Source organism: Carlito syrichta, unplaced genomic scaffold, assembly GCF_000164805.1.
Source record: "Carlito syrichta isolate Samal-C Ts95f unplaced genomic scaffold, Tarsius_syrichta-2.0.1 Scaffold315088, whole genome shotgun sequence".
Taxonomy (NCBI): Eukaryota; Metazoa; Chordata; class Mammalia; order Primates; family Tarsiidae; genus Carlito; species Carlito syrichta.
This window is the reverse complement of record NW_007259184.1, coordinates 223,633-239,302: the sequence shown is the minus strand read 5'-3', so window position 1 is coordinate 239,302 and position 15,670 is coordinate 223,633. Positions and strand designations below refer to the sequence as shown.

Here is a 15,670-nt window from a genome sequence, read left to right as displayed (position 1 = left end):
GCCCACATCACGGCGTCTGGCTCTTCCTTTTCTAAATGATTCTTTTTTAAACAGTGGTTTTTATTGGATGTTTCCCTCTCCCAACTTTTAATTTTTAAAATTTCAAATCTATAGAAAAGTTTTAAATGCCCACATGCTCTTACCCAGGTCCCCAATCATTAGCATTGGCCACAATTATGTGCTATCTCCCTCATTTATATATATCTGAGCCTCTGATGAAAAGGTTGCAGATACCAAACACTTTACCCTATACACGTCAGCATGTATCTCCTAAGAGCAAAGATATATACTCTTCCTTATAAACATAATGCTATGATCACATTCAAGAAATGTAACCTTAACTCAGTAATATTATTAAATATTTACTCCATGTTCAAATTTCTGTAATTGTCCCATTAAGTCCCTTTAGAACTGTTTTGTCTCCAGCTCAGTGAATTCTACTCTTAAAGGAACCTATTTAGTATAGACTGTCATATCCTTTGCAAAAAAGCAAGTCAGCAGAAAGTAACAAGGGCCCTTGGGTGTTTCCACTTCTAGGAATCCATGTTATAACGTGGTATAAAACAATGACATATTTATGCACAAAAAGTATGTTAATCACAGCACTGTTTGAAAATGGGAAACGGACGGTCAACCAACAGAGAAATAATCATGAAAATTTTGGAAGAGCCATTTGGTAAAATATATGCAGCCATTAGAAATATTTATGAAGCGTTTAAGTATGTGGGGGAGATGAATATGATATAATATAAGGTGAAATAAGAAGAATACCAAATTGCATATAGAATATATCAACTAGTCGGGCTCTGTGGCTCAGCCTGTAATCCCGCGCCTTTGGGAGGCTGAGGTGAATGAATTGCCTGAGCCCGCGGCTTCGAGACCCGCCCGGGCAACTTGGGAGACCTCATCTCTACATTAAATCAAAAAATTAGCCGGGCGTGGTAGCGCGCGCCTGTAGTTCCAGCTACTCAGAAGGTTGAGGCGGAAGGATCGCCGGAGCCCAGCAGGTCGAGGCTGCGGTGGCTGGGAGCGGCCACTGCACTCCAGTCTGGGCTACAGTGTAAGATTCTAACTCAAATTAAAAAAAAAAAAAAAGAATGTATCAACTGAAAAAGTGAATGGATGAAAAAAGAAAAAGATCCAAATGTTACCAGTCATTGTGAAAAGTGGGTGATTTCCATTTCCTTTCTTATGCATCTCTCTATTTCCAATTCTCCCTGCCCCCCATCTCCACAATGGGCACATATGAGAATATTCAGAAAATATTACATTTTAAATCATAAGGTCCTCATACTAACTTCCTGCATCAATTAACTTATCAACCAAGTGCTTATGATCCAGCCATGTAAATGTTAACTCAGTGACATAACCTATCAGTTCCCAAATGCTACTGTGCATTAGAATCACCTGGTGGTCTAGAAAAATAACTGATGCCTGTTTCCCAACCCCTGACATTCTGTTTTAATGCAACCTGGACTTTGAGATTTTTAAAAGCAGGAGTAGCAACATGTGCAAACCAGTAATATAATTCATACTGTCCCTAGAAATGTCTTTCTTTCGGTATTTACAATGAGCTTCTCTTAGCTCTGATTAAAATAATTGGAAAACTATGACTTTCATCTAGAAGCCTAGGAATACAGATTCCGTATTGTTTTCAGATATATATTTTTTAAAACCACACGACCTGTGAATCTACTTTAAAGTGGTACCAAACTCTAGCATTATTTGTGAGCTATAATGCCTGTCATCAAATGGTCACTCTTGCACCAAATAAACATCGCTTACCTTTTATTGTTATAAGGCAGGTTTTCCCAAATTTCTGGAGGCACATAGTAAGGTGTTCCCACATATGTGCAAGCAAACGCCATCGGACTAAAACCATAAAAAGGCCAAGAATGATTACAGAGCATTCCCGAAAATGGATGCTTTGATTGTCACTACAGCAGAACAGACACACATACTTGGAGAGAAGACGGGCGGATCCAAAGTCTCCCAATTTTACGTTTCCATTTTGGGTGAGGAAGATATTCTGCATTTAAAAAGAAGAACTCAGATTATGCTTTCCATCATTCCAACATGAGGCAGAGGTCCCTAGAGAAGCTGTCTTCCAAAGCCTGCTGATGATGGAGTTTAAGGGTAGAAATGCTGACAGCTGAGCTGAGTGAAACACAAAATGACAAGAACTCCTTGTGACAACCACGTGTCCCCTGCTGAGGAAGTCAGAATGACTGCTTCAAAATCTAGCAGTAAGTTTTAAGTTGTATCAACAGAACCAACTGATTGGGAACCTGTGTCAGGGTGACTCCTTGGAGCAGGCCCAGGTGTCAACAATTTTCCATCTGAGAAAATATGGACTTAGTAAATGGTCACTAAAAGATCTGGGAACATATAAACATATACAGTCATGTGCCGCATAACAAGGTTTGGTCAATGATAGACCACATATCTGATGGTGGTCCCATAAGATTATAGTATCATATTTTTACTGTACCTTTTCAATGCTTATATATACAAATATTTTCCATTGTATAACAGTTGCCTACAGTATTCAGTACTGTACCACGCTGTACAGGCTTATAGCCCAGGAGCAGTGGGCTACACCATATAGCCTAGAAGTGTAGTAAGCTATACCATGTAGGTCTGTGTAAGTTACTCTATGAAGTTCACATAATGACAAAATTGCCTAATGATGGGTGACTGCACTACTATGGAGATTTCAATAACTTTTCTCAGGTAGTGCTTTATCTGGCTAGTATAAATATTAAGTCAGAGGATACAAAGTTTCAGTTAGACAGGACAAATACGTTCCAGAGGTCTACTGTAAAACATGATGACTATAGTTGATAATAATATATAACACACTTGAAAATTGCCAAGGGTAGATCTTAATTGTTCTCACTGCAAAAAAAAAAAAAAAAAAAAAAGATAAATATGTGAAGGGATGGATATGCTTATTAGCTTGATTTAATCATTTTACTGAGAGAGAGTTTGTGTGTGTGTGTGTGTGTGTGTGTGTGTGTGTGTGTGTATCTCAGGACATCACATTGTACACCGTAAATATATATATTCTTTGTCAATTATATCTTTTTTGTTTGAGTTGGAGTCTTACTCAGCTGCCCAGGCTGCAGTGCAGTGGCATGATCAGAGCTCACCACAGCTTTGACATCCTGGGCTCGGGTGATCCTTCTGCCTCAGTTTTCCAAGTAGCTGGGACTACAGGCAAGCACCATCACATATGGCTAAGTTTTTGTACAGACAAGGTCTCACTAAGTTTCAGGCTGGTCTTGGACTCTTGGCCTCAAGCAATCCTCCCAGTTGATCTCTCAAAGTGCTAAGATTACATGCAGGAGCCATCGTGCCTGGCCTTCAATTATATCTTAAAAAGGCTGGGAGAAATTTTTTTTTAAATTTGAAAACTAAATAATAAGTAAATAAATAATTGACAGATATTTCTAAACCAAACAAAAGTGTCCCAAAAGTACATGGATTAACACAGAAAAAGACTGAATTAAATAGCTTTGGGATTCTTTTTCTAAAGCCCCAAAATGTATTCCACTCACCTTGGACTTGATATCTCTGTGTAGCACACGTTTCCTGTGAATGTGATTTACTCCAAGGCACACTTGTGTAAACCAATTAAGTATCTGTAGGAAAAAGCATGCAGAATCTGTGCAATAATTGCTCATGCTAATCCAAAATTCCAGAGAATCATCTCCAGGTCTTAGTTGACCAGGGTTTTACATAATATGAGGACAGAACTACTGAAAATTCCATAGTTCAAATAAGGTTCAGTGTTACCTGGAGAAATTCAGAAAATCTATGATTCTCATGTTCCATAATTTTATGTGTGAACCAAATAGCAATTTATTTTAATAAAACTTCCACTATATTTTTCATTTGTTATAAAAGCATTTCTTAAATACATATATAAAGGTAGTTCACCACTAAGAAATAAATATGCTAGTGTTTCTAGTATAATCATTATGTTGGATTTTCATTTACTTTTTTGGAGTATCCATATGGGAACACGAAAACATTTCATTATATTACAAACAATCTTTTGAGCTCAGCATTTTCTACTTATAAATCCCCAGTCAGTAGTATCCACAATTTCCAGGTACCTTGGGGACTTACAAGTAAAAACTGATTTTTTGGTTTTCAGTTTTTGCTATGGAGACTTATCCAGTTGAAGCCAAAGTTGACTTCCTCCTGTGGAATCAATATTTTTAACAATACAACTTCTAAATAAAGAATATTTATTTATAGCTATTTATACTTGTTCAGAAGATGCTATAGCCTAAGCCCCATTGAAGCTGTTTATTTAAATATTTTCACAAGCCAATTCATTACAAAAATATTTAGTATGAATTTTCCAACAAAAAGGCAGCAAAGCTGGGCTCGGTGGCTCAGCCTGTAATCCCGCGCCTTTGGGAGGCTGAGGTGAGTGATTGCCTGAGCCTGCGGGTTCGAGACCCGCATGGGCAGCGAGACCTCATCTCTACAATAAATCAAAAAATCAGTTGGACGTGGTAGCGCATGCCTGTAATTCCGGCTACTTGGAAGCTGAGGCGGAAGGATCGCCGGAGCCCAGCAGGTGAGGCTGCAGTGGCTGGGAGCGGCCACTGCACTCCAGTCTGGGTGACAGAGTGAGACTCCAACTCAAAAAAAAAAAAAAAAAAAAAAAGGCAGCAAGTTGTAGACTTAAGGAATATTTCTGAAACCCTTCTCATAAAATTAATAAAATAAAATTGCTATGTTTCTAACAAAAGCACAAGTTTTGAGTGGCAACTTACTAAGTATTAACCAGCTTGCCCTATAGCCCATTTCCTTAGTGCTTAGAAGTCACATTGCTCCTGTTATCCAACTTCTATAGGTAACATCTTTAATGTTAAGAAATCTCAAGTTTCCCCTCTAGATCTTTTCCTGATCCTGCGTTACAATGAGTCCACTGATACCCTCAGTCTCAAGACCCGCCCCTGCCCTCAGAAACCAGCCCAGCACAGGAATGCATTTTCATTTCCCTTTCCCATTACTTCACCTCTAACTTCTCAATCAATCCAGCTCCCAGCTCCTCAGCCCCCTACCCAGAAGTCCCTTAGAAACCCCAGTCCAAAATTCCTTGGGGAGACGGATTTGAGGTTCCTTCCCATCTCCCATCTGGCAGCAATCAGGCTGCCAACTGATTACTAAAGTCTTTCTCTGCTATGACTCCCACTGTGTAGGTGTATTGGTCTGTTACCATGCAAGGGGCACAAACCTGGTCCTATAACATTCCAAGCTTTAACAGGAAAAAAACTGAGAGCAGGTATTCCCAAGAAGCACAAATGGCAGGCTTCATTCTTATGATGGTCTAATAACACAAAATAAAATCTACTTGTCTTCTAAAATTTCAGTCCAGTAAAAATCAAGATTTTTAAATATCCAGAATAGTATGATGAGTATTAAAATTTTGAAATTCCTCTAAACATGGAAATGTTGTCCCTTAACACTTTATAACCTATGTAGATTTTCCTTCCTAAAACTATGCCAGGCAGTAACATCCTGAGAACACTAAGCAGTAACACTGACACAGAAATTAGTCATTTCTAACTAGAGTGTCAGGTATTTACAGATACCAATGCTTTTATTTTAACTTATGCAAAGTTTATGAGAAAAGTTGCTTCCAAACCTTGAGGAAAACTGCGTAAGGCAGTCTCTTACCATATCTTCAGGAAATAACTTCCCTTTTTGTTGTTTAATCTTCTGCATTAGATCTCCTCCATCACAATATTCCATCACAATATACAGATGTCCTTCCTCTAAAACAGATACAAGACTCTTTAGGAAAGCCATAGTGGATATACCTCATATTCAGAAATGCCCATATATGGGGGAATTCATATTTACCTTCAAATGACTCTTTAAAGGCAACAATATTAGGATGTTTCATTTTGGCTAACAGAACAGCCTCCTTCCTAGAATTCTGTGTATCAGAGAAAGACTAGAAAAGGATTTTAAATAAGTATAAATGTAATAATTTTTAAATAGATAGCTTTATAATAATACCATTTGTGTGATACTTCAATGCTAGGTGCAGTTCTGTAACAATACACTTTGGATCAATAAGTTTATCAAACTCCAAGAGAAAATATGTGGTTCAATGATGGCTATATCTTGCATACTTGAGCTGATCCCTCTATTGGATTTGTATGTTTTCTTCATTCCTTACATATATAGAATGCAAACTAGTTTTAATATTAGGTTAAGTATTACCTGATTTGGAAAGCTGGTATGCCATCAAAAATAGTATATACTAAATAAAAGATGGCTGGGCACAGTGTCTCAAGCCTAAAATCCCAGCACTTTGGGAGGCTGAGGTGGGAGGATCCCTTGAACCCAGGAGTTTGAGACCAGCCTGGGCAACATAGTGAGACCTCATTTGATGTTGTACACCTGCAATCCCAGCTACTCAGGAGGCTGAAGCAGAAGGATCACCTGAGTCTAGGCAGTTGAGGCTGCAGTGAGCTGAGATCATACCACTGCAGTCCAGGCTGGGTGACACACTAAGACCTTGACTTAAAAAAAAATGTAGTAAAAGGAAAAAAAAAGGGATTTTATGTTTTGACTGTCAGCGTCACTTTATCAGTCCACTGGTCCAGTCCTCTAGAATATGCAAGTATATTACAGCATCAAGTATGAACAAAGATTATATGAAAGTAAGTCTCCAAAGGATAAAATTCTTTTTTTTTTTTGAGTTGGAGTCTCACTCTGTCGCCCAGACTGGAGTGCAGTGCTCGCTCCCAGCCACCGCAGCCTTGGCCTGCTGGGCTCCAGTGACCCTTCTGCCTCAAGCTTCCAAGTAGCTGGAACTACAGGCATGCACTACCACGCCCAGCTAATTTTTAAAAAAATTTATTGTAGAGATGAGGTCTTGCCAAGTTGCCCAGGCGGGTCTCGAACCCGCAGGCTCAGGCAATCCACTCACCTCAGCCTCCCAAGGCATGGGATTACAGGCTGAACCACCGAGCCCGGCTAGCAATCTGTGTTTTAACAAGCCCTCCAGATGATTATAATGCCCACTCAAGTTTAAAAATCACGGAATGAGGTCAAGACTACAGTAGGGAAAATACTTAGCACTCTGAGAACTCTAATATATTTTTCTTTTTTATAGAGATGGAGGGCTCATTATGTTGCCCAGGCTGGTCTCGAACTTCTGGCTTCAAGAGATCCTCCTGACATAGCCTCCCAAAGTGCTGCGATTACACGTATGAGCCACTGTTCTTGGTAAACTCTGAGAACTTTATTAGAATGCATTTTTTCAAAATTTGATCATAATATTATGCAGCCTCTATGGCATGGATTCCATCCTAGGACAAATATGATACACAGCAATAAATGACCTACAGGGAAATAAAACTTATAAACTGATCCACAGAGTAGTTTCCCTGATACCAAAGGTTAGCATTTTAGGACTTTGTTCTTTGATCTCTTAGCAAAGATTTCCTACAGTTATATGAAAGTGGAAATTATTACCAATTACTCATTGAGATAAACAGTAATAGCCACCGAAACCTTAACCACTTTTCTCCTTTTACTAATCATAATATCCTAAGAACCACATAAAGTATATCAAGTTCTTGTAAAGCTAATGAATAAACCAATTACACCTTTCGCAGGGAGGAGAAATTCCATGTGAAACCTAAAAAATTTATTCTCTTATACAAAGTGCAGTACACTTTCAAGGTGAGCTAATTTCTTTAGCAGTGACCTTGGGAAGCCTTATTTCTTTCATGGCAAACATCCAATTACTGCATTCCTGCTGAACCAACAGCACTCTGCCAAAGGAGCCCTCTCCGATCACTCTCAGGACTGCGTAGTCATCCATGCTGGGCACCCACACAGCTGGGCTCCACTCATGCGGTCACCACGGGCTCTCCCAAACTACATCCCAAAACAGAAACATTTGAGAATTACGTTTACTTTCAAAATGCAGAATTAATTCAAAGTAGCTCTAGACACCATGATAAGGCAGTAGCTATTTATTCCTTTTGAAGGGGATCGGTGTATACCACCCGAAGCAATGTCACTTTGGCACAAGGTCTGTTTTGAGCTAAAAGCAATTTGCTCTTTACCCTCCTTTTTTTGCTTAAATGCAGGGCATAGATTTTCCTCTGTACAGGTAATACATTTCCAAACATAAATGTGTTTTCCTTTCCAGTACAAGAAGAGGGCAGCTCTTACTAATGGAGAAGGCACTAACTTGAGTTTGTATAACAAACCTTACTAAATAATCCTTATCTTCTGTTGGTTTCCTTCATATATTTAGTTGCCTACAATTGACCCGAGAAGCCCAACCTTTCCCCTTCCTTTTTCTAGTTTCTGCTCCTAATATATCACTTTGTTATAATGGCATTATCAGCCGCCTAGTCTAAGTGCTTCCTTACATTTATGCATACATAATAAAACTTCTCCTGTTAATCTGTCTTTTGTCAGTTTAATTTCTAAGGCCTTATGTACTGAACCTAAGAGGGTAGAGGAAAAAAGTTTTTTTCTCTACTACTCTATTAATTCAATATAGGTGGATACTCAGCACCAACTCTGAGCCAGATGTTATAATCCCAAACAAATCCCCCACAGCCCCTGCCATCATGGATGTCTCAAGCAGAGATGACCATAAACTTCAACAGATGTAGAATCATGAGTGGTACAGAAAGAGCTATACGGGCCTGCAGCAGAAATATCCAGGGGAGTTCAAAATAATGGTATTTAAACTAAAGCATGAAGGATGAGTGGAAATAGGCTAGACAACACGGGTTGTGTGTGTGGTTTTTAATTTGATTTTCTGGGTGGTGGGTGTGTGGCGGGATGGGGTAACACATGGGGAAGAAGGAAAGATTCGTGTTCCAATCTGGACACGTTGAGCTGGAGGTTCCTAGGACTCAAAAGAGATGTTAAACACAGTTGGAGTATTTGACTTCAGTATTCCCATTTATATGTCCAGAATGAAGCAGCTAGTAGAAACGCTTAATACACAAGAAAAAGTGAACATAATCTTCTTAACACTTTGCCTGGTACGTGGAGATCCTGGATATATGGCCGCTACTATTATTATTAAAGCCTTAGAAAGGTGATGCATTAAAAAAAAAATTTAGCCCATGTCTATTCAAGGTCTCAAAAAATATTACTGATTCCCAACTGTTCCACTCCACAGGAATCGTTAGATGAAAGAGGTATTTGTGGAGAAAAGGGAAGATGATGACAGAACTGGATGGAATATGTGAGTTTCTTCATGGGTGAGTGTGCATAAGGACGAATCTGCCTGCATATTAGTGTGCAATGAGAGGAGACACATGATCAAGCACCCAGGGCTCCTCTGCAGAAGTGGCTGCAATTTACCACTGCTCAGAATTTGGCACCCTCACGTGCAGGAGCACGCACCATTCTCAGGGCATCTCTCGGGAAAAGGAGCAGAGATCAGCTGCCCCTCAGTACCTGGCACCTGACCCAACTTCACCATCTATGGCAATGGGCCAGGCACTGGCAGAGGGGACCATGGAGAAAATGCAGGGAGGAAATCTGAAGCTGGGCCCTGCCAGAGGAGAAGATGTGGGCCACGACCATTTTCTCTGTCCCGGAACCTGGGCAGAGAGACCGGCCTAACACCCAATACTGAGCAGCCTGCATCCTGAGACTGAAGGGCGATCTCTGTGCCTTTCTGAATCAACCATCGTTGGCCCTCCAAGTGCACGACACCGGAGTGCCACCACCAGCTTGGAAGTTCCCTAGCCCCCACACTGAGCCATTCACAAGCATATGCAACCAGAGTGGGAGACCTAACAGCAGATGAGTAGGAGTGAGTCTTGATCTGATTCATTCCCCCTCCTCCAGCAGTCCACAGGGCGTATTACTTGTGTGGAGAGAGGCCTGATTGGCCTGCACTAAGAGCAGAGGGGAGGGTTTAGAAACTGGAGTTCACTCCTTCCCCCTAGGAGCCAAAAACAGCAGTGCTTAGACTATGCCGGTTAAAAAAGAAAAAAAAGAAAAGGAACCAGAAGTTCCAGAAATGGCCATAAGTGAGAACTCAAGATTCACAAAAGTTTTGATGTTTTATACATATCTTTCTGTGTGTGTCTTCTGATTTGATTTGGCCCTTTTCTTCTCCTCTTTTTTTTGCATATGGGTATATGTGAGGGTGAGTGTATTTTCTTTTTTGTTTGTTTGTTTATATGTGCATTTGCCTGTCTGTTTGTTTTCCTTTTTTCTTCTTCTTTCTCTTCACCTTCCTTTCTTCTCCATTCTTTCTTTCTCGGTTCTTTTCCTTTCTTTTATCTCATTTTGGTTTCAGGGGGTATACAAATGCTCCCACTGCATGGACATATTGTAAGGTGGTAGGAAATGGGTTCCAGGATTCTATACCCTAGTCAGCAGATACTGCGATCTGCAGGTAGCTTCTGAACTGTAGCTTTTACCATTACACCGTAATCAAATCTCAGAAATGGAAAAAGACAGCAGAGGCCTCCACTCTCAACTCAGCTTCAAAACTGAACAAATCCAGAGACTCTACCTAAGGAAGAATAGGAGGTTGAACAAACAAAAGTGAAAGCTATCCCCCTCCCACTGAGCAACAGAATTAAAGAAAAGAAGGGGGAGGAAATCTGTCACAAATGAAGAAAAATCAATGGAAGAACACAGGTACCCCCTAGGCCCCTGGAAAGACAGCAGCACCTGAGAATACAGACTCAAACTCAAACAATGAAGAGCCCACAGAGGGACTGGTCTCAAACCACAAATCCAGATATCAAGGTATTGATAGAGAGGATGAATAAAAATGAAGAATGCCAAGAAGAAAGAATGAAAGAGTTGATAACTGAGATGACAGCAATAAAAAATACAGTAAATGAAATAAATAACAAACTGACAAGCATGGAAAGCAGAATTAGCCAAACAGAAGAAAGGATCTCAGAGCTTGAAGAACCAAAATGTGGAACTAACCCAAACTGTTAAAAACATAGAAATGAAGTTTAAAAGGATAGTACAAAGCCTCTAAGAGATGTACGATTATAATAAAAGACTGAACTTACACATGATTGGAATTCCTAAGGCAAAAAGGGAGACAGAGAACACCTTGGAACAAACATTCCGTGAGGCTATCCAAGAAAATGTCCCTCATCTCATCAGAGACAGGACCATCCAAACACAGGGGATTCAGAGAACCCCTACAAGGTGTCAAATGAGAAGACAGACTCCCAGACACATAGTAATTTGCTTGCACAAAGTAAGTATAAAAGAAAAAAATCCTTAAGGCAGTAAGAGAGAAAGGTCAAACTACCTACCAGGGAAGACCAGTTAGAATCGCAGCAAACTTATCTATAGATACACTACAAGCTAGAAGAGACTGGATTCCAATATTCAAAGTATTCAAAGATAAACAATTCCAATCAGGAATTTCCTATCCAGGTAAGGTAAGCTTCATCAGTAACAGAGAGTTAAAATGTTTCCCAGACATCCAATCCCTAAGAGAATATGCTGCTTCTAGACCAGCTCTACAGTAGATGCTTAGGAAGGTATTAAACACAGAAGAAAGAAAAAAAAAAGAATGACCCCTCACTTCCTAAGGCAACAGGAAAACACAGAATCATCAGAGATTACATTGGAACTGCAAAGTTGAAAACTCACACATACATCAACCCAGAAGTTAAAAGAAAAACAAGCAAAAAAACTTTATAAGAGTTTCATGACAGGAATAAACTCTCACATCTCAATAGTCAGTCTGAGTGTAAATGGACTAAATATACCACTGAAAAGACATAGAATGGCAAAGTGGATAAAAAAGCACAACCCAGCAATATGCTGCCTCCAGGAAATACATCTCACTACAAAGGACACCCACACACTCAAAGTTTAAGGATAGAAAACAAACTTTCAGGTGAACAGAAAACAAAAGAGGCAGGAGTCGTGATTTTAATATCAGACAAAACAACATTTAAGCTATCAAAAATTTCAGAAGATATGGAAAGACATTACATAATGATAAAAAGTTCAATTCATCAACAAGAAAGATCCACCCTAAACATACATACACCCAACACAGGAGCACCTGGATTTGTAAAGCAACGACTAAGTAAACTAAAAAAGGATACTGACTCTAACACTATTATAACTAGGGACTTAAATTTACCCCACTAACAACTATAGATAGATCACTGAGGCAAAAAATCAATAAGGAGATCTAGAACCTTAACTTGACACTTAACCAAATGGACTTAATAGATATCTACAGAGCACTCCACCCAACCACCACAGTGGAATAAAAATAAATATCACAACCAACTAAATCTCCCCAAAACAAAGACATGTACATTAAATAGTACAATGCTGAACAACTCCTGGGTCAACCAAGAAATCAAAACAGAAATTAAGGGATTCTTGGAAACAAATAAAAACAAGGACCCAGCTTTACCAAAACTTCTGGGATGCCATGAAAGCAATACTAAAAGGGGAATTTATATCTCTATGAACATACATAAATAAAATAGAAATCATAAGTCAACAGCCTAACAAATAATTTAAGGGAGCTGGAAAGGCCACCAAAATCCTAACTTCAGCAGAAGATTCCAGATCACCAAAGTAAAAGACCAAATATAAGACATAGAAGACAAAAATATCACAGAAAAAGAAATCAATGAAAGACCTGGGTCTTGAAAGGATAAACAAGATTGATGGACCTCTAGCCAGACTGACCAAGAAAAAGAGAGAAAAAGTCCAAATAAACACAATCAGACAAGTAAACGATCAGGTCACAACCAACACCAAAGAAATACAAAATATTATCAGAGATTACTATGCACACCTGTATGGAAACAAATTCAAAAACCTAAACAAAAGCGGAGGACTTTCTGATATCACACAGCTTTCCAAGGCTGAAACAAGAAGAAACTGAGATATTAAACAGACCAATAACAACCCAGGAAATTGACTCTCCATAAGAAAACTACATACAAAAAAAAGTCCTGAAACAGACGGCTTTCAAGCAGAATTCTACAAAACATACAAGGAGGAGCTGATATCCCATTCAAAGTATTCCAGACTATCAAGAAAGACAGAACTCTCCCCAAATCATTTTAGGAAGCTAACATCTCATTGACACCCACACTGGGCAAAGATCCAACAAAGAAAGAGAACTACAGGCCAATATCCCTGATTAACATAGATGCGAAAATTCTCAACAAGATTCTAGCAAATCAGATACAACAACACATCTAAAAAATTATCTACCATGACCAAGTAGGCTTCACCCCCAAGATTCAGGACTGGTTTAACATCAGCAAGACCATAAATGTAATTAAATACATCAATAGAGGTAAAAACAAGAACTGCATGATTATATCATTAGACACAGAAAAGGCTTTTGACAAAATCCAGCATCTATTCTTGATAAAAAACCCTTGAACACCTAGGTATGGGGGAATATACCTCAAAATAGTGATAATCCCACAGCCAACATATTACTAAATGGACAGAAATTAGAAGCATTTCCCCTGAAAACTGGAATAAGACAAGGCTGCCCACTCACCCCTCCTGTTCAACATAGTGTTGGAAGTCCTAGCTAGAGCATTCAGACAAGAAAAGGATATCAGGGATATCCAAACAGGAAAAGAAGAAGTTAAGCTATTCCTTTTTGCAGATGATCCATCATCTGCAAAAGAAACCATCAAGAAAGCGGAAAAGACAGTCCACAGAACGGGAAAAAACATTTTTCAACTGTATATCTGACAAAGACCTAACATCCAGGATCTACAAGGAACTGAAATGTGCCAAAAGGAAAAAGACAAACAACTCCGTTAAAAAATGGGTAAAAGACATGAATAGATACTTCTTAAAAGAAGATATACGAACAGCCAACAGACATGAAAAATGCTCAGCCTTACCAGTCATCAGAGAAATGCAAATCAAAACCACATTGAGATACCACCTAACTCAAGTAAGAATGGCCATCATTAATAAATAAAAACAACAGATGTTGGTGAGATTGTGGAGAAAAGGGAACACTTCTACACTGTTGGTGGGAGTGCAATCTAATTCAACCTTTATGGAAAACAGTGGCAATTTCTAAAAGAACTACAAATTGACTTTCCATATGGCCCAGTAATCCCCCTTCTGGGAATATACCTGGAGGAACTCAAATCATTCTACAAAAAACATACCTGTTCATGTATGTTTATTGCAGCACTATTCACAATAGCAAAAACATGCAACCAACCATGCTGACTATTGAAATTGGACTGGATTAAAAAAAAAAAGGTATGTATACACAATGGAATATTATGCAACCATAAAGAAGAACAAAATTGTGGACTCTGCAGCAACTGGGATGAATTTTGAGTCTATCATCATTAGTGATCTATTGCAGAAACAAAGAACTGAGTACCATGTTCTCACTCATAAGTGGACCCTGAGTGACCCTGAGCACCTTTCATACTACTACAAAAAAGGGATTGGCAGTAGCCAGACACCGTCAGGGGAGGCAGGGGGCAAACACATAACATCAGTAAGGGAACCTGATTCTAATCCAGGCTAAGTGATGTCCAATGGGAGGCCCACTTCACCTGTAAACCACTTATGTATCCAATCCTGGCTTGTGCTCCACAACTTAAAATAATAATAATAACCTTGGCATCTTCCTATAATAATAACAGGTTCTGAAATCTGACAGATCTGGATACATCTTGAGATATATTAGCTATGGGACTTTGGACAAATTACTGAAGCTGTGTAAGCCTTCTTTTCCTGATTAATAAAATAAGTTTTTTTTTTTAAAAAAAGGAAGAAGTATTTGTTCTTGAAGAGAAACCAGAGCATGATGCATTTTTTTTTTTAATTACAGGAATGAATTTACTTGATTTTTCAAAAAGCTTACTACAGTATACATTTTTTTATCACACCACAAAGAATTCTAAGGCATTATAATGATAGTTATATGTGATTTTATGTAAATATATGCAATTATAAGCACATGACAAGTAAAGCCAAAATCACAAACTAAAATCTTTCATACCGTGAAGTGTAAAACTTCCAGTTTGTATTCCTGCTTATCATAGAATTACCAGGAAATCCTAGAAATAATTTACCCATGTAACCAAATCACATGCATTGTCTTGAAAAACAATTCTTTCCAAAAGCAATTAGGCCCTTGATGTATATTTAATACGCATGAAAAAAACAAGTTCTCTACCACTATTCCAAGGGACTCGGGTATGACTTGATTTAACAAAGAAGCCAAGTTTCCCCGTGTCTATCCTTCGTTTCTTCGGGGCCTTTATTCCATGCGATGGAGAGTAACTGACCAGCATGTGCAACCAGGCTTTTCTTAGCCGAAAACCAATTGGATCCCTTCTGCCCACATCTGCTGGTGACTCAGTATTACACACACAAGATCACTGCAAGACCCGAATAGACTCTGAATGGGGCAAAAGGGCATCGGTCCCTTCGCAAGACCGTCACAATAAAGTTAAATAAATAAATGAAAACCTAATAAAATGATTTGCAAAGAAATCAGCCAATACTTACTAAACTGATTTGCAAACACCCAGAAGTGGGGTTGCCGGTAAGACACGGGCTAAGTTTAGCCAACCGCCCCACGGCGGACACTCTTCATCCGATCCACCCGCGACCAGACCCTCCCCGCAAACCC

At 39.1% G+C, this 15,670-nt stretch overlaps 1 protein-coding gene across 3 annotated transcripts in view; it reads right to left on the bottom strand.

Moving 5' to 3' along the window:
• The window catches only part of NEK3 (NIMA related kinase 3), a 30,893-nt gene extending 15,294 nt beyond the window's left edge, over window positions 1-15,599 (bottom strand). The window contains exons 1-7 of one of the 3 annotated variants that reach the window (XM_021706047.1): window positions 15,547-15,599; window positions 7,748-7,920; window positions 5,887-5,980; window positions 5,701-5,798; window positions 3,561-3,644; window positions 1,962-2,029; window positions 1,786-1,872 (exon numbers count right to left, since the gene is read on the bottom strand). In XM_021706047.1, coding sequence (XP_021561722.1) covers window positions 1,786-1,872; window positions 1,962-2,029; window positions 3,561-3,644; window positions 5,701-5,798; window positions 5,887-5,980; window positions 7,748-7,864 — 548 coding nt within the window. In that variant the 5' untranslated portion in view covers window positions 7,865-7,920; window positions 15,547-15,599. Of the gene's footprint in view, window positions 1-1,785; window positions 1,873-1,961; window positions 2,030-3,560; window positions 3,645-5,700; window positions 5,799-5,886; window positions 5,981-7,747; window positions 7,930-15,546 lie in introns of those variants that run through there. The other 2 variants (XM_021706048.1, XM_021706049.1) reach the window with 2 other exon arrangements.
• Window positions 15,600-15,670: the final 71 nt, after the last annotated feature.